The sequence below is a fragment of the Sebastes fasciatus genome, chromosome 14 (assembly GCF_043250625.1).
Source record: "Sebastes fasciatus isolate fSebFas1 chromosome 14, fSebFas1.pri, whole genome shotgun sequence".
NCBI lineage: Eukaryota > Metazoa > Chordata > Actinopteri > Perciformes > Sebastidae > Sebastes > Sebastes fasciatus.
This window is the reverse complement of record NC_133808.1, coordinates 8,016,037-8,028,671: the sequence shown is the minus strand read 5'-3', so window position 1 is coordinate 8,028,671 and position 12,635 is coordinate 8,016,037. Positions and strand designations below refer to the sequence as shown.

General features: G+C 40.7%; 1 protein-coding gene across 1 annotated transcript; it reads right to left on the bottom strand.

Annotated features, from left to right (window-relative positions):
* Positions 1-2,552: 2,552 nt before the first annotated feature.
* LOC141782292 (ras-related protein Rab-17-like) lies at positions 2,553-6,797 on the bottom strand. The gene is made up of 5 exons (XM_074658441.1): positions 6,349-6,797; positions 3,724-3,875; positions 3,511-3,636; positions 3,293-3,386; positions 2,553-2,823 (listed from the first exon to the last, which is right to left on the bottom strand). Exons 1-5 carry the CDS (start codon positions 6,527-6,529, stop codon positions 2,693-2,695), a joined length of 684 nt encoding a protein of 227 aa, XP_074514542.1. The 5' UTR covers positions 6,530-6,797; the 3' UTR covers positions 2,553-2,692.
* Between the last annotated feature and the right edge of the window lie 5,838 nt (positions 6,798-12,635).

Below are 12,635 nucleotides of genomic sequence, written 5' to 3'. Positions count from 1 at the left end.
CAAAATTCGTTTCTATTTCTGTCTTTATTCACAATGCCACTTTTCATCACGGTCTTTGATTGGCTGTCGGATAACCAATCACATAACTTTGCCAGTTTTACAATTACTGATTCATTTATATTTTATATATATATATGATTATGTAAAACAACCACAAAATGGCATTATTAAATGAGACTACAATGGCCATATTATACCGGTTAATTTTTTTATTATTATGATTTCAAAATATACTATTTATTATTTCATTTTGAGCACTTTGGGCCTCCATACATTTAAAGCTTCAGTAGGCAGAATATTTTTTGCTTCATTGGGCAAAGATTCCATAATAACCTTTCAGCATATTGTAATTCAAGTGTTCTGAGAGGAAACTAGACTTATGCACCTCCTCATGGCTCTGTTTTCAGGCTTTAAAAAAAATCTAGCTCGTGACAGGAGACTTTGGCCAATCACAGGTCATTTCGGAGAGAGAGCGTTCCTATTGGCTGTTCATTCAACGGAGGCAGCTGTCAATCACTCGCGAACTCCGATCAAACGGTCAAACTAGGCAGCACTGATCAAATATGAATTCATATTCTGTTACTATAATGGACTATTCCATGGTTGGTTTGCATAATATAGACATTTGTCTTTCTTTTCATGTCCCTTCATCGTCTCTGCTGTCCAGATCCAGACATCGATGCCTCCTGGTACACAGGCAGAGGGATCAGACCCGTGGGGAGGTTTGGCCGAAAAGTTTCAAGGAGAAATGAGCATCTGGCTTTCATCACAGCCAGAGTTTACAGACCTACAGCGGACAGTGAAAGCTATGTTTGGATTACACAGTAAAATGCTATGGATGATTGATTATCTATTGTGTGACCTCATTTTTCTATTTTGACATCGGTTTTGTTAATTTATGGGGGTTTCATTAAGGATGTGGAGGAGTTTTCGAACATATTGCACAGGTTTTTTTTTATTTTCTGTAAATGTAAATTAATTTGTTTTCCTAAATATGATAATATCAGTTTTAAGATTGCAATTATTTTCAAGAAGGTAAAAATAATAATTCTTCAGTACTTCATATCATTTCATATCCTCACTTTGTTTGTATTTATAGCTCAACAGTTTAAAACGAATCAATACTTGTCTGTGATCAATCAAGGGCTTTGCACAACATCTGCAAAATCTGAAACAGCAGTACTGAATTTTTTTATTCACAAGATTTATACACCCATAATGACACCCGAATCAGTTCACTGCATTTTATCTACTCAGTGTGAGGTGGTTCTTTGTTTCTGTGAGGCATCCAAACCAAACCAGGACCAGCGGCCCCTCGGGCATTATGGGAGCTTGGTTTCAATAAGAACAATAAAGCCTTGTTTCAGTCACAATTATCATCTAAGATCTCAGCAATGTTTTAAATTACTCAGCAGTAAAAAGCCCACATTTGGAGTCATCCTGCGGAGAAATCTGGTGTGTGTGTGTGTGTGGAGAAAATATGAGAGAATATTGTTCAAAGAGTGACTGTCTGCAGGGGAGTCTTCTAAATCCTGGCGTTATTTAAGCATAGGGACGATAATTGTATTATTTATGATTGTGGCATGCATAGTGAGTTTAATCCAAAGCAGCTTCTTTTGCATCACACACTAGCCAATCATTATGACAGAAAAGAAAATGTGGAGCAAATGTGATTAAAAAAAGTTACTTTTATAAAACGGTCACTATATCCTGACAGTAGTGCATGAGACAAGTAATCTGAAAAAAAACATGTGCCACTTTGTCCTCCAGTGTCCTCTTGTGCTCCTAATGGCATCTGCAAGATTTCACAGACTGGAGGAAAACAACCAATCAGAGTCGAGCTGGAGCCTTGCCGTCTCTGAGCAGCTGTCAATCACTCGCGAACTTCGATCAAACGGTCAGACTAGGCAGCGTTGATCAAATATGAATCAATATTCTGTTACTGTGATGCCTATTTCTCGCATCAAATGTTTTCAGAACTATCTAGTAGTGTATTGTTTAGCTTTAAAATGAGAAAGTTTGTGACCCGGCAGCCATCAGTTGAGGAAATACCAAGCACCGCTCACCAGCCGGACCACAGCCAATAGGAACGCTCAGTAGGAACGCTCGCTCTCTGAAATGACCTGTGATTGGCTAAAGTCTCTCGTCATGTTTTAAAGCCTGAAAATAGAGCCATGAGGAGGTGCAGAAGTCTAGTTTTCTCTCAGAACACTTGAATTACAATATGCTGAAAGGTTATTATGGAGTTTTTGCCCAATGATGCCAAAAATATTCTGCCTACTGCCACTTTAACCATGACAGAGTCTCTATTGTAAAAAAAAAAGGGAATTTGGAGAACCACACTCAACTGAGCTGATCTCCGCTCAGTTTTATCACAAGCAGGAGACACTGAATGAAGGTAATTGGTATCAGTTCAACATCTGGCATACACTGACAGACTGAGGGGGTTGGTCCAAATAAAATGTATTCCGTGGCTACTCTGCACCACAAAGCATATTGCAGGACAAATGCAGTGTTGTGAGGAAAAAAATCAAACAGAGAACCATAGATTCAGAATCTACAAGTTTTTTTTTTATTTGAGATGTTTAGATGTATACCAGCTGCCCGTGTGTTACCTAGGGCAGCTTTCAAATGACGAAGACAGAAACAAAGACAAGCAGCCAAGCAGCACAATAATTGACAGTGACAGATGTTAGGGTCCAACTTTGCAGCAGGATACGAAAGGGGTGAATGTGTCCCCACGACGCAGATCCACATGTGGCGTCTCCTGCCACTCTGACAGACCTCCCTGCTGCACTCCAATGGACTCATACACCCTGTGGGCTGAATCAGAGCTCTGTTACCTAAGACATCACGCTCACAGTTGGAGTACACAGCAACATACAGACATTTGAGAGGCAGGGAGTACAGTAAGCTGTGAAAGAAAACTGGCACCTCAGACCTGGACTTAGACAATACGTTATAGTTTTTGGTAACTGTTTGTAGATTCTACATAAAGTGCATTTGCTGCTTATGTTTGTATCTACCGCTCTCTAGTGGTAGATACAATAAGTGGTCTTTCTTTGGCCATTGGACCTTTGTACACTCTTTTCAGACTGCATAAATCCAGCTTCCTCTAGTTAGATTAGGAGGCCCTAACAGCAACTTTAACCCTCATAGTCTCCGAGTATAAAGCATCTGATTGGTGGGACTTGCTGGTGCAAAGCACAGCCAAACCTGGGAGGCTGAGATCAGACAATAAAAGTCTCAAAATAACTTCTTTATTGCATTTTTGGTCGACACCTTCACTTACCCACAGCTAGCAGCAACTTGCTGACTTGATCCCCAGAGAGGGCCGATGTCTCTGTAAACAGTAAGCCCCTGTCATTGGCCAGACTCCGTCCTTCCTGTATGATGACGTAAAGAAACCAGAAAGTGCATGTCATAGATTGAAACATACAGTAGATGTGATCCTGCATGTTAAATAAGGATTGATTTGAGATTAAGGAAGGTGATTTTCTGCATGTGTACCTGCACTGAGACTTGTCGATCCTGTGCCAGATCTCCCTTGTTGCCTACCAGCCATATGACAGTGGATCCTGGGATGTACTGTTTCTCAAGCTCTTTGAGCCACACTTGAGTTCTGATAAATGTTTCCTATTGAGACACAAGGATACAATATGGCATAAGCACCAGCCAAGATCAGACAAAATAAGTTATTTCCATGGTGTCTGTTCCTTTTACCCTTTTGCTGATATCGTAGACCAAGAGCGCAGCGTGGGCTCCTCTGTAGTAAAGTGGGGTGACACTATGGTATTTTTCCTGCCCTGCCGTGTCCCATATCTCAAATCGAAGAGTGACGTCATTCAGATGTACCACCCGGGTCAGGTAGGCACCTGAAGGGGGAAAACAGCACAATGACACCAGAGAGGATTCATTTGTTCACTACTGAGTCTCTAGAGATGGTCCTGGCTGAATCAGATTTGCAATTTAGCTAGTGAAAGAATGTTTTTGAGAATCAGTAGATCAGAACATGTGTATGAATAAACAAATATAAGAGCCAGTTACATGCCAAACAAAAAAATTATACAACAACCAAACTATGATAAGCATTTAAGTTCGACATTTAGGGAAATAAGTTTATTTGCTAGGGTTAGATGAGAAGATTGATACCACTTTCATGTCTGTTATTGTAAGTAAGTGTAAGATAATGTAAGTGTAAGTTATTTAGACCTATGAAGCTACAGTCATTAGGTGATATTATGAGGGGGGATGCCATCCTCCTTGTTAGAAAAATGACCCAAATGCATCCCCCTTGTTAACCTGCCATGCCTCCTCTCCATCCCCTAGTAGCAGAGGCTAACGGGTTGTCTAGTTGAATATGTTAGTCTAGTCTGCCTGACTCTGAGATCTTTTATCTGACTGAGTTTGTGCAAGTTAGTATCTATGGCCCCGACCATGGCTCTGAAATATCAGTAAGTTAGAATCTACGGCCCTGACCATGGCTCTGAAAGGTCAGTAAGTTCAAATCTATGGGCTCGACCACGACTCTGAAATATCAGTAAGTTAGAATCTACGGCCCTGACCATGGCTCTGAAATATCAGTAAGTTAATATCTATGGTCCCGACCATGGCTCTAAAATATCACTAAGTTAGAATCTACGGCCCTGACCATGGCTCTGAAATATCAGTAAGTTAGAATCTATGGTCCCGACCATGGCTCTGAAATATCAGTAAGTTAGAATCTACGGCCCTGACCACGGCTCTGAAATATCAGTAAGTTAGAATCTATGGCCCCGACCATGGCTCTGAAATATCAGTAAGTTAAGGCCCTGACCATAGCTCTGAAATATCAGTAAGTTAATATCTATGGTCCCGACCATGGCTCTAAAATATCACTAAGTTAGAATCTATGGTCCCGACCATGGCTCTGAAATATCAGTAAGTTAGAATCTATGGTCCCGACCATGGCTCTGAAATATCAGTAAGTTAGAATCTATGGCCCCGACCATGGCTCTGAAATATCAGTAAGTTAGAATCTATGGCCCCGACCATGGCTCTGAAATATCAGTAAGTTAAGGCCCTGACCATAGCTCTGAAATATCAGTAAGTTAAAATCTATGGCCCCGACCACGGCTCTAAAATATCAGTCTCCACCAGGCGCAGCTGCGCCGCGTTCCGATTGCCACCCGGAGCTGATTGCAGCCACTCTATTGTGATTCCACCAGGCACGCAGTAGCAGACGGATTTGTAATTGTGTCTTTTTCTCTGAGTACCGCCCTCCGTCCCTCCCACAGGGACTGATGTTAGCCTAGCTTAGCATAAAGATTGCAAACAAGGGGAAAAGCTAGCCTGGCTCTTTTCAAAGATAAAACATGCACCAATTAAGTTCACTAGTTTACGTTTTACACCGATCAGCCATAACATTAGGACAGCATGGGCACCCTGACCGGGCTGCTATGCAACAAACTGCGATGCACTGTGTGTTCTAACACCTTTCTATCGTAACCAGCATCACGTTTTTCAGCAATTTGAGCTCCAGTAGCTCTTCTATTGGATCGGACAACACGGGCAAGCCTTCGCTCCCCATGTGCATCAATGAGCCTCGGGTCTGACCCTGTCGCCGGTTCACCAGTTTTCCTTCCTTGGACCACTTTTGGTAGGTCCTGATCACTGCAGACCGGGAACATCCCACAAGAGCTCCAGTTCTGGAGATGCTCTGACCCAGTCGTCTAGCCATCACAATTTGGCCCTTGTCAAAGTCACTCACATCCTTACGCTTGCCCATTTTTTCTGCTTCCAACACAAAGTTCAAAGTTCAAAATGTTCACTTGCTGTCTAATATATCCCACCCACTGCCAGGTGCCATGGTAACCAGATAATCAATGTTATTCACTTCACCTGTCAGTGGTCTTAATCTTATGGCTGATCGGTGTATATTGTTCCTTTATTCTGTACCAAAACTGAGTTATAAAAACATCAAGTTGTGGTTTCTCCAGGAAGTCACTGCTCCAGGCAAAGATATAGTCCAACACATAACTTCCCGTTAGACCACAATTTGTTGCTTTTACACTTTACACATAGATTTTGATAATTTGTAAAACATTTTGAGTTGTTATTAGGCAATTTCTTTCTTCGGATGGAGCCACTCTAGCTTTTTCCACCGCTTCCAGTCTTTCTGCTAAGTTAAACTAACCTTATCCTGACTGTAGCTTCATATTTACCAAACAGACATGAGAGTAGTATAGATCTAGTCTAACTCTCAGTAAGACAGCGAATAAGCAATTTTTAAACTAATTTTCAGTTTTAACAATATTATACATTTCACTCTGATATTGCTATTTCAAACTCAGAGTGTCATGAACTCACAGCCTACAGTAGGTGAGGTATTTTTGAACTCATCTCGGCCAAATCGCAGTGCCAGGCTGGACTTTCCCACACCGGAGCTCCCCAGAAGTACCATCTTAACCCTGAGGTTCCGCACCGGTCTATTCAAAGTGTCACTGTGGAGCCGGGCTCCTCCTGGCGCCCGTGGGAGCTTTTCCCCCATAAAAAGTTCACTTAACTCCAAAAGAGTGAGAAAGTACAGGTGGACAAAACAGAAAAAGTCCAAGGAGGTCCTCCAGTCCCGATTCAGTAGTCAGTCTTTTTCCTGTAACGAACAGCTACTCCAAACTGTAGAAGAGTTCATATGTCTTCTTTGTTGTGAGAGTCTGAGGCTGTGCTTCACCTTGTTTCACAGAAAATAAAAGTAAAACCAAAGTCCAGTCTTAACTTGTAAAAGGTCAACAACGCATTTTCACTTCCTTATACGCACCCACGACTGAGCCATAAAACCTTCCAGGCCAGTCTAGGTTAGAAATCACACACACTCTCGACTAATATTGTGCTCAATAGACCTTACGCATGATGATTACAAGTCAATAATCATTTTTATTGTGAATTACACTTGGAAAGTTTTTAAGATATGCAAACAGAATGGGGAATTTTGGTCTTTTTGCAAAGATTGGTGTTGCTTGTACTTTCCGTCTACTCAGCTATTTAAGTTACATGTCAGACAAGCAAACGCTGTGTTCATTTTCTTTGTTATACACTTATGTATCCATACAGTTCAAACATTCAATAAAGAAAAACGTTATAAAAAAGTTATTTTTACATCATTGTTTGATAGATCTCATAGGCATGCTTCTAATATGAATTTCCTAAGTATGTTGTATGGTAAAATAACTATGTAAATCATTAAAATTTAGACAAATGTCCCTTGTGTTTGTGTTTGTATATCATAGGCTACACAGAGATTCTGCACAGACTGCAGTGGGCCTGTTTTATTCCAGTGCATCTCATTGCATGACACTAAGTCAACACACGAGGGCGTCCTTGCATCTATTATATCCTATAATAATAAAGTATCACAAGCCTGACAGGTGTCTTTATTAAATCTATCCTTTGAAATTCCTTTGTGAATTATTGACACATTTTATTTAGATTTTCAAACAAAAATCATTGGCATTCGGAAAGTTTATTTGCAGAACTGGCCCAATTAGCACCACAAATATAAAATGCAATTATCATTGAATAATACAAACTATATGATTTTATACCCATGATATGACTGTTTCTCTGTCAATCATAATCAGTACCATATTACAGTTAATCAAATATGTTGGTTTGGAAACCCCTTCCATACTAGAAAATACAGGGGGATGTCCTCAATTACTGTATAGCAAGTGACTCAGCGATGAAACACTTTCAAGGAACCCTTACTCTGCATCCTTCCTCTCACTTTCTAGGAAAAATATGACAGTGTGAGTATAACACCTCTGCAGCTTTTCACTCCTCACAAAGTTGTCAACCTGGACAAACTGTCATCTATATGGCAATCGTGTAATGATAGAAATGATTGTTTTAAGCACCAGGTGTAATTCAGCCTAAATTAAATTAAAAAGTATAGGTGCTCTATTAAAGCTGCAGTAGATAGAAATGGAGCAAATATTATTTAAAAAAGTTATTTTTTATAAAATGGTCACTATATTCTGATAGTAGTGCATGAGACAGGTAATTTGAAAAAAAACATGTGCCTCTATGTCCTCCGGTGTCCTCCGGTGCTCCTAATGTCATTTGCAAGATTTCACAGACTGGAGGAAAACAAGAAGTCAGAGCCGAGCTGGGGCTTTGCCTTCTATGAGCCGGCTGGCAATCACTCGCAATACTCCAATCAAATTGTCAAACTAGGCAGCGCTGATCAAATATGAATCAATATTATGTTACTGTAATGCCTATTTTTTTCCTCAAATGTTTTCAGAAACATCTCGTAATGTGCTGTTTAGCTGAAAAATTCGAAAGTTTGTGACCCGGCAGCCATGTTGAGATCAGTTCAGGAAATACCAAGCACCGCCCACCAGCCAGAGCAAACTTTCTCATTTTACAGCTAAACAGTACACTATAAGAACACTTGAATTACAATATGCTGAAAGGTTATTATGGAATTTTTGCCCAATGATGCCAAAAAAAATCTGGCTATTGCCGCTTTAATACAATCAAAGTTGTGTTCCTATATGATTACATGAATAAATACGATATAAGCCTATAGAAATTTATGGAAAGTGTAAAAATATCACAAAGATTTCTCCACATAGGAGTTCTAAATGGTACAACAGTGACACCACAATATATAAAAAGTAGCCTATAGTGAAGTTACTATCAATTTATATCTCAGACACATTGTATACTGGACCATTAAGGTACATTAGGAGTATGGGACCTACATTGTGCCTATTCAAACTGAGATATGGTCTATCTCTTTAAGAAACTCCAGACTGTTTTTAGAGTTGGCTGGTCATCATTATAAATAGCAGAGGGGGTGTGAGAGAGTGCCTTGATAGCCCCTGCAGGAGCAGGAGCTGTAGTTCCTGGCTGAAACTCAACCCCTGAACATGTATGGAGTCCCAGTCCAGCGGTGGATGCTGCATTCAGGTGCTCTGCGTAAACTCCGGGCACTGACATTTCCCACATCAAGTGCTTTAAGTGGGGTCTAAGATAAGAGATAAGATAAGATAGTCCTTTATTAGTCCCGCAGTGGGGAAATTTGCAGTGTACAGCAGCAAAGGGGATAGTGCAAAAAAACAAGATGCATCAGCTAACACAGTAAAAAAGAGCTAAACAAAGTGTAACAAAATATGAACCATTTAAATAGAAGGAAGTATAAAAATAGGAGCAGTATATACAGTATTGACAATAAACAGACTATTAACAAAATTGCACAAGTGGAAGATGATATTGCACAGTGAGAATGAATGAATGAAATTCACCTGAAAATATCAGGTTATTGTCAGTTTTTGGTGCGTATGTGTCCTAAAAAAAACAAAAAACTTTTGCGATGTGATTTTAATCAAGACATAGTGCATACATTCTTTGATTCACTGTAATCCACTGTCGTTTGTTTCCTACTGTAAAGTGAACGTCCACGTTTTAAGACTATAGAAGGAACAAGTAGAAATGAAGAAGTGTTGTTTTGATGCTTAGGCTTGGAATAAGCCCTATCTCAGGTTTCATTTGTGTAAAGGAACACATTTTCTAGACTTTCCTTCTGTACAAATCATCCAAACAAACTGTAGGCCGACACAAACCCTATATCCTCTGTATTATCAATTAATTTACTCGCCAAAAGATGTCGAGAATATCCGAGTTATGCAATAAAAGTGATGTAAGGTGAAGTGTAGAAAAAGTGTAATCACAAAGGGACAAAGGAGGACGGTCTGCAGGACAGATAATAATGAACTATACTCATTTTAACACTCTTCTGCACTATATTCACTTTTTTTTTAATAGTCCTGTATCACAGCTGTTACCCTGCACTATATTCAGTTTTTAAAGGTTTTCTTCATCTCCTTGTATTTTTATATCTGGTATATTTTTTTGTACTTTGCACTACTAACTTTTTTACTGCCTTTTTACTAACATGTTTTGCACTATGGAACTGTGATGCTGGAAACTTGAATTTCCCTCAGGATCAATAAAGTTACTATCTATCTATCTAATCAATTAGGCAATTGCTTATTAATATCAGTAGTATTGATAAATGTTATTGTTGTACCATATGAAAATCCTGCTTTATCAGTGAGGTTAATTGCCAAAATGACCAGCATTACTATTGTGCCTCATATATCCGACATCCCGTAAAGGCAGCGTGAGTGAGTACAGGCTTTGAAGTTCGTGATAGGTTTGAGTGTCTGGCTGTGAATCCGTCAGGTGGAGGAGTCATGTTGCTGCTAGATAAACACGAGACAATTTAAAAGCAGTGTAACAGCTACACTTAGCTAGAATTAATGTTTATGTTTTTAAATGTCGGTTGTTTGTTGAATATCAGTAGAATGACGGACAGGTAGGCTGCGGACACGGTTTAAAATGACGGTGAGACGCTGAACGGTGACGGTTAACGGCTCTGACAGACAGTTGCTAGTAAACGCATCAGAAGTGCACGTGGGGGACGTTGCTAGTGAAGGGAATTCCGTCTCTTTTTAGTGAGCCAGATCATTTGGCTCAGCTCACCAAGAAGAGCCGGCTCTTTCGGCTCCCAAACGGCTCTTCGTTTTACCACTTCTGCCTTTTATAGTTCAGCCAAATTTAGCGCTGTTTTGACCTATGATTAGTATGTGTGCTCATATGTCACTTAAATTATTCAATTTAATTATACTAAACATTATAATTTCCAGAATATCATAATTTGACATGCTGCTTCGTTTCCGACTGTCACTCATCTAGTCTGCTATTCGTGCACCGCACTCCTCTCCTCCTCTTCTTCCTCCCGCTCTGTACCTGTAGACTGTCAGCGCGCCGCGCACCCCCGCCCCTCCCTGCTTGATGGTATGATCATTGTCTGTCATCACCTGATTGGTTGCACGGACCCCATTAACACAACATTCAGTCACAGTCATGGTACGTGTCCACAGGCTCTGTGCTTTCCACGCTCCCCATTCATTGTCTATGGCTGCATCCCAAAGCTCTTAATTGCATCCCTGTTTCCCTCACTTGCGTCTCATCCTTGCGTCTTAGTCCCTCCCACCAGGGAAGCATGGAGGGACGCAAGGAAACCATGCGAGGAGAGAGGAAACGAGGAAATACGATTTAAGCGACATGGGACGGTCGTTTCCTCTGAAGCGTCACTTGAAGCGACGTCCGTTTCTGATGACAGCAGCAGCTGATCACAGCTGGATCAGCTGTCAGTCAGCTTTAACAGCTGTTTGTGTCTGAACTGTACTAATACTAATAAAGACAAGTGCAAGCTGCAGCCTGTATTTCTACTGTGGACTGCTTAGAGGCTCAGGAAACATCTCTACTGGATCAATAACTTTATATTATTTATTAATTACTAGCGTCTGTAGTTATTGATATTCTGATTGTGAGTTAATTATTTCATAACCCAGAATATGACTGTGGTGTTTTTTTGAACACTGGACATTATTTATTAGGCTAAAGGGAAAATGTAAATGATATAACTCATATCAAACCAGATGTTCAGGAATGATCAGCCTCATGTGACTGAATGGAAATGAGGATAAATGATGTAAAAGGTGTTTGTTGCTGACAGACAGACTCTGCTTTTCTCTCTTACTTTAATAGTTTCATTAATAAAAGTTAACGGGGGAAATAACAGATCATGAAAAGACAAATCATTCTAAAAAATGCGAAAAGTTATTTTGAACCAGTTCATCAGGTATTATAAACCCCTCTGACTGTCAGGCTGCTTCACTGACGGTGTGTGAAGCAGAGCTACTGCAGGTCCTTCTGCTGCTGCTCAGAGCTTCAGTTAACACACATTATAACTAGATGGTGAATCAGAAGACAACGAAACTATAAAACGTTTAATATGTGATCTGTTTTCACTCCGGTATGAAACTCAGTGATGTTGAGAGGTAAAGTTATCAGATCAGTCTGATCGGCAGCAGCGTCCAATCAGTAACTGATATCCAATAAGGGGGCGTGTCTATCAGCAGCAGCGTCCAATCAGTAACTGATATCCAATAAGGGGGCGTGTCGGTCGGCAAAAGACTTCCGTGCAGGATACACTGGTGTATCCTCGCTCATAGCTCCTCCGGCAAGCCTCCTCGATCCTCGATCCTCGATCCTCGATGCACAAATAAGAGCTTTGGGACGGTCTTCAAGATGGCGCACCAGAACTACTTCCGGTTCAAGCGAGGATCGAGGAGCGAGGAAATGAAAATTAAGAGTTTTGGGATGCAGCCTATGTAAGCAGCCGCGCAATGCATTCTGGTAGTGTGGCGTCGTGATCCGAGAAACGGAGCGTCACAACGCCCGCTCCTCATTTGCATAGAGTTGAGGTCTAGTCTACTTTATGTAAATCACGGGCGTCCGACGCGACTCGCCACCTCTCGAAACTCCCGAGAATCTTTTAAAATAAACGTTGTCGATCCAAAATAAAGACAGATTTAGCAACTGCACGGCTTATTCCTCGCCTCAAATGTTTCAGAAACACATTTCTGTGAACTATTTCCGTATAATATGAGAAGAAAGTATCCAAACGAGCCTCCATACTCTTTCTGGTTTGAAAGCTGGGAGCAGCAGCCCACGGCGGGAAAGCGTTCGTCCAATCAGTTTGGGACAACCTTGTGTCTAGGACAGCCCACCAAGCGTCCAAT

Bases quoted from the DNA above. Each gene is read 5' to 3' on its own strand.
- LOC141782292 (XM_074658441.1), bottom strand. From the start codon at position 6,529: ATGGGGGAAAAGCTCCCACGGGCGCCAGGAGGAGCCCGGCTCCACAGT. The intron at 3,637-3,723 runs GTAAAAGGAACA...GTGTCTCAATAG, and splicing joins TCTACGATATCAGCAAAAGG to GAAACATTTATCAGAACTCA. The intron at 3,387-3,510 runs GTACACATGCAG...GTCATCATACAG, and splicing joins ATCGACAAGTCTCAGTGCAG to GAAGGACGGAGTCTGGCCAA.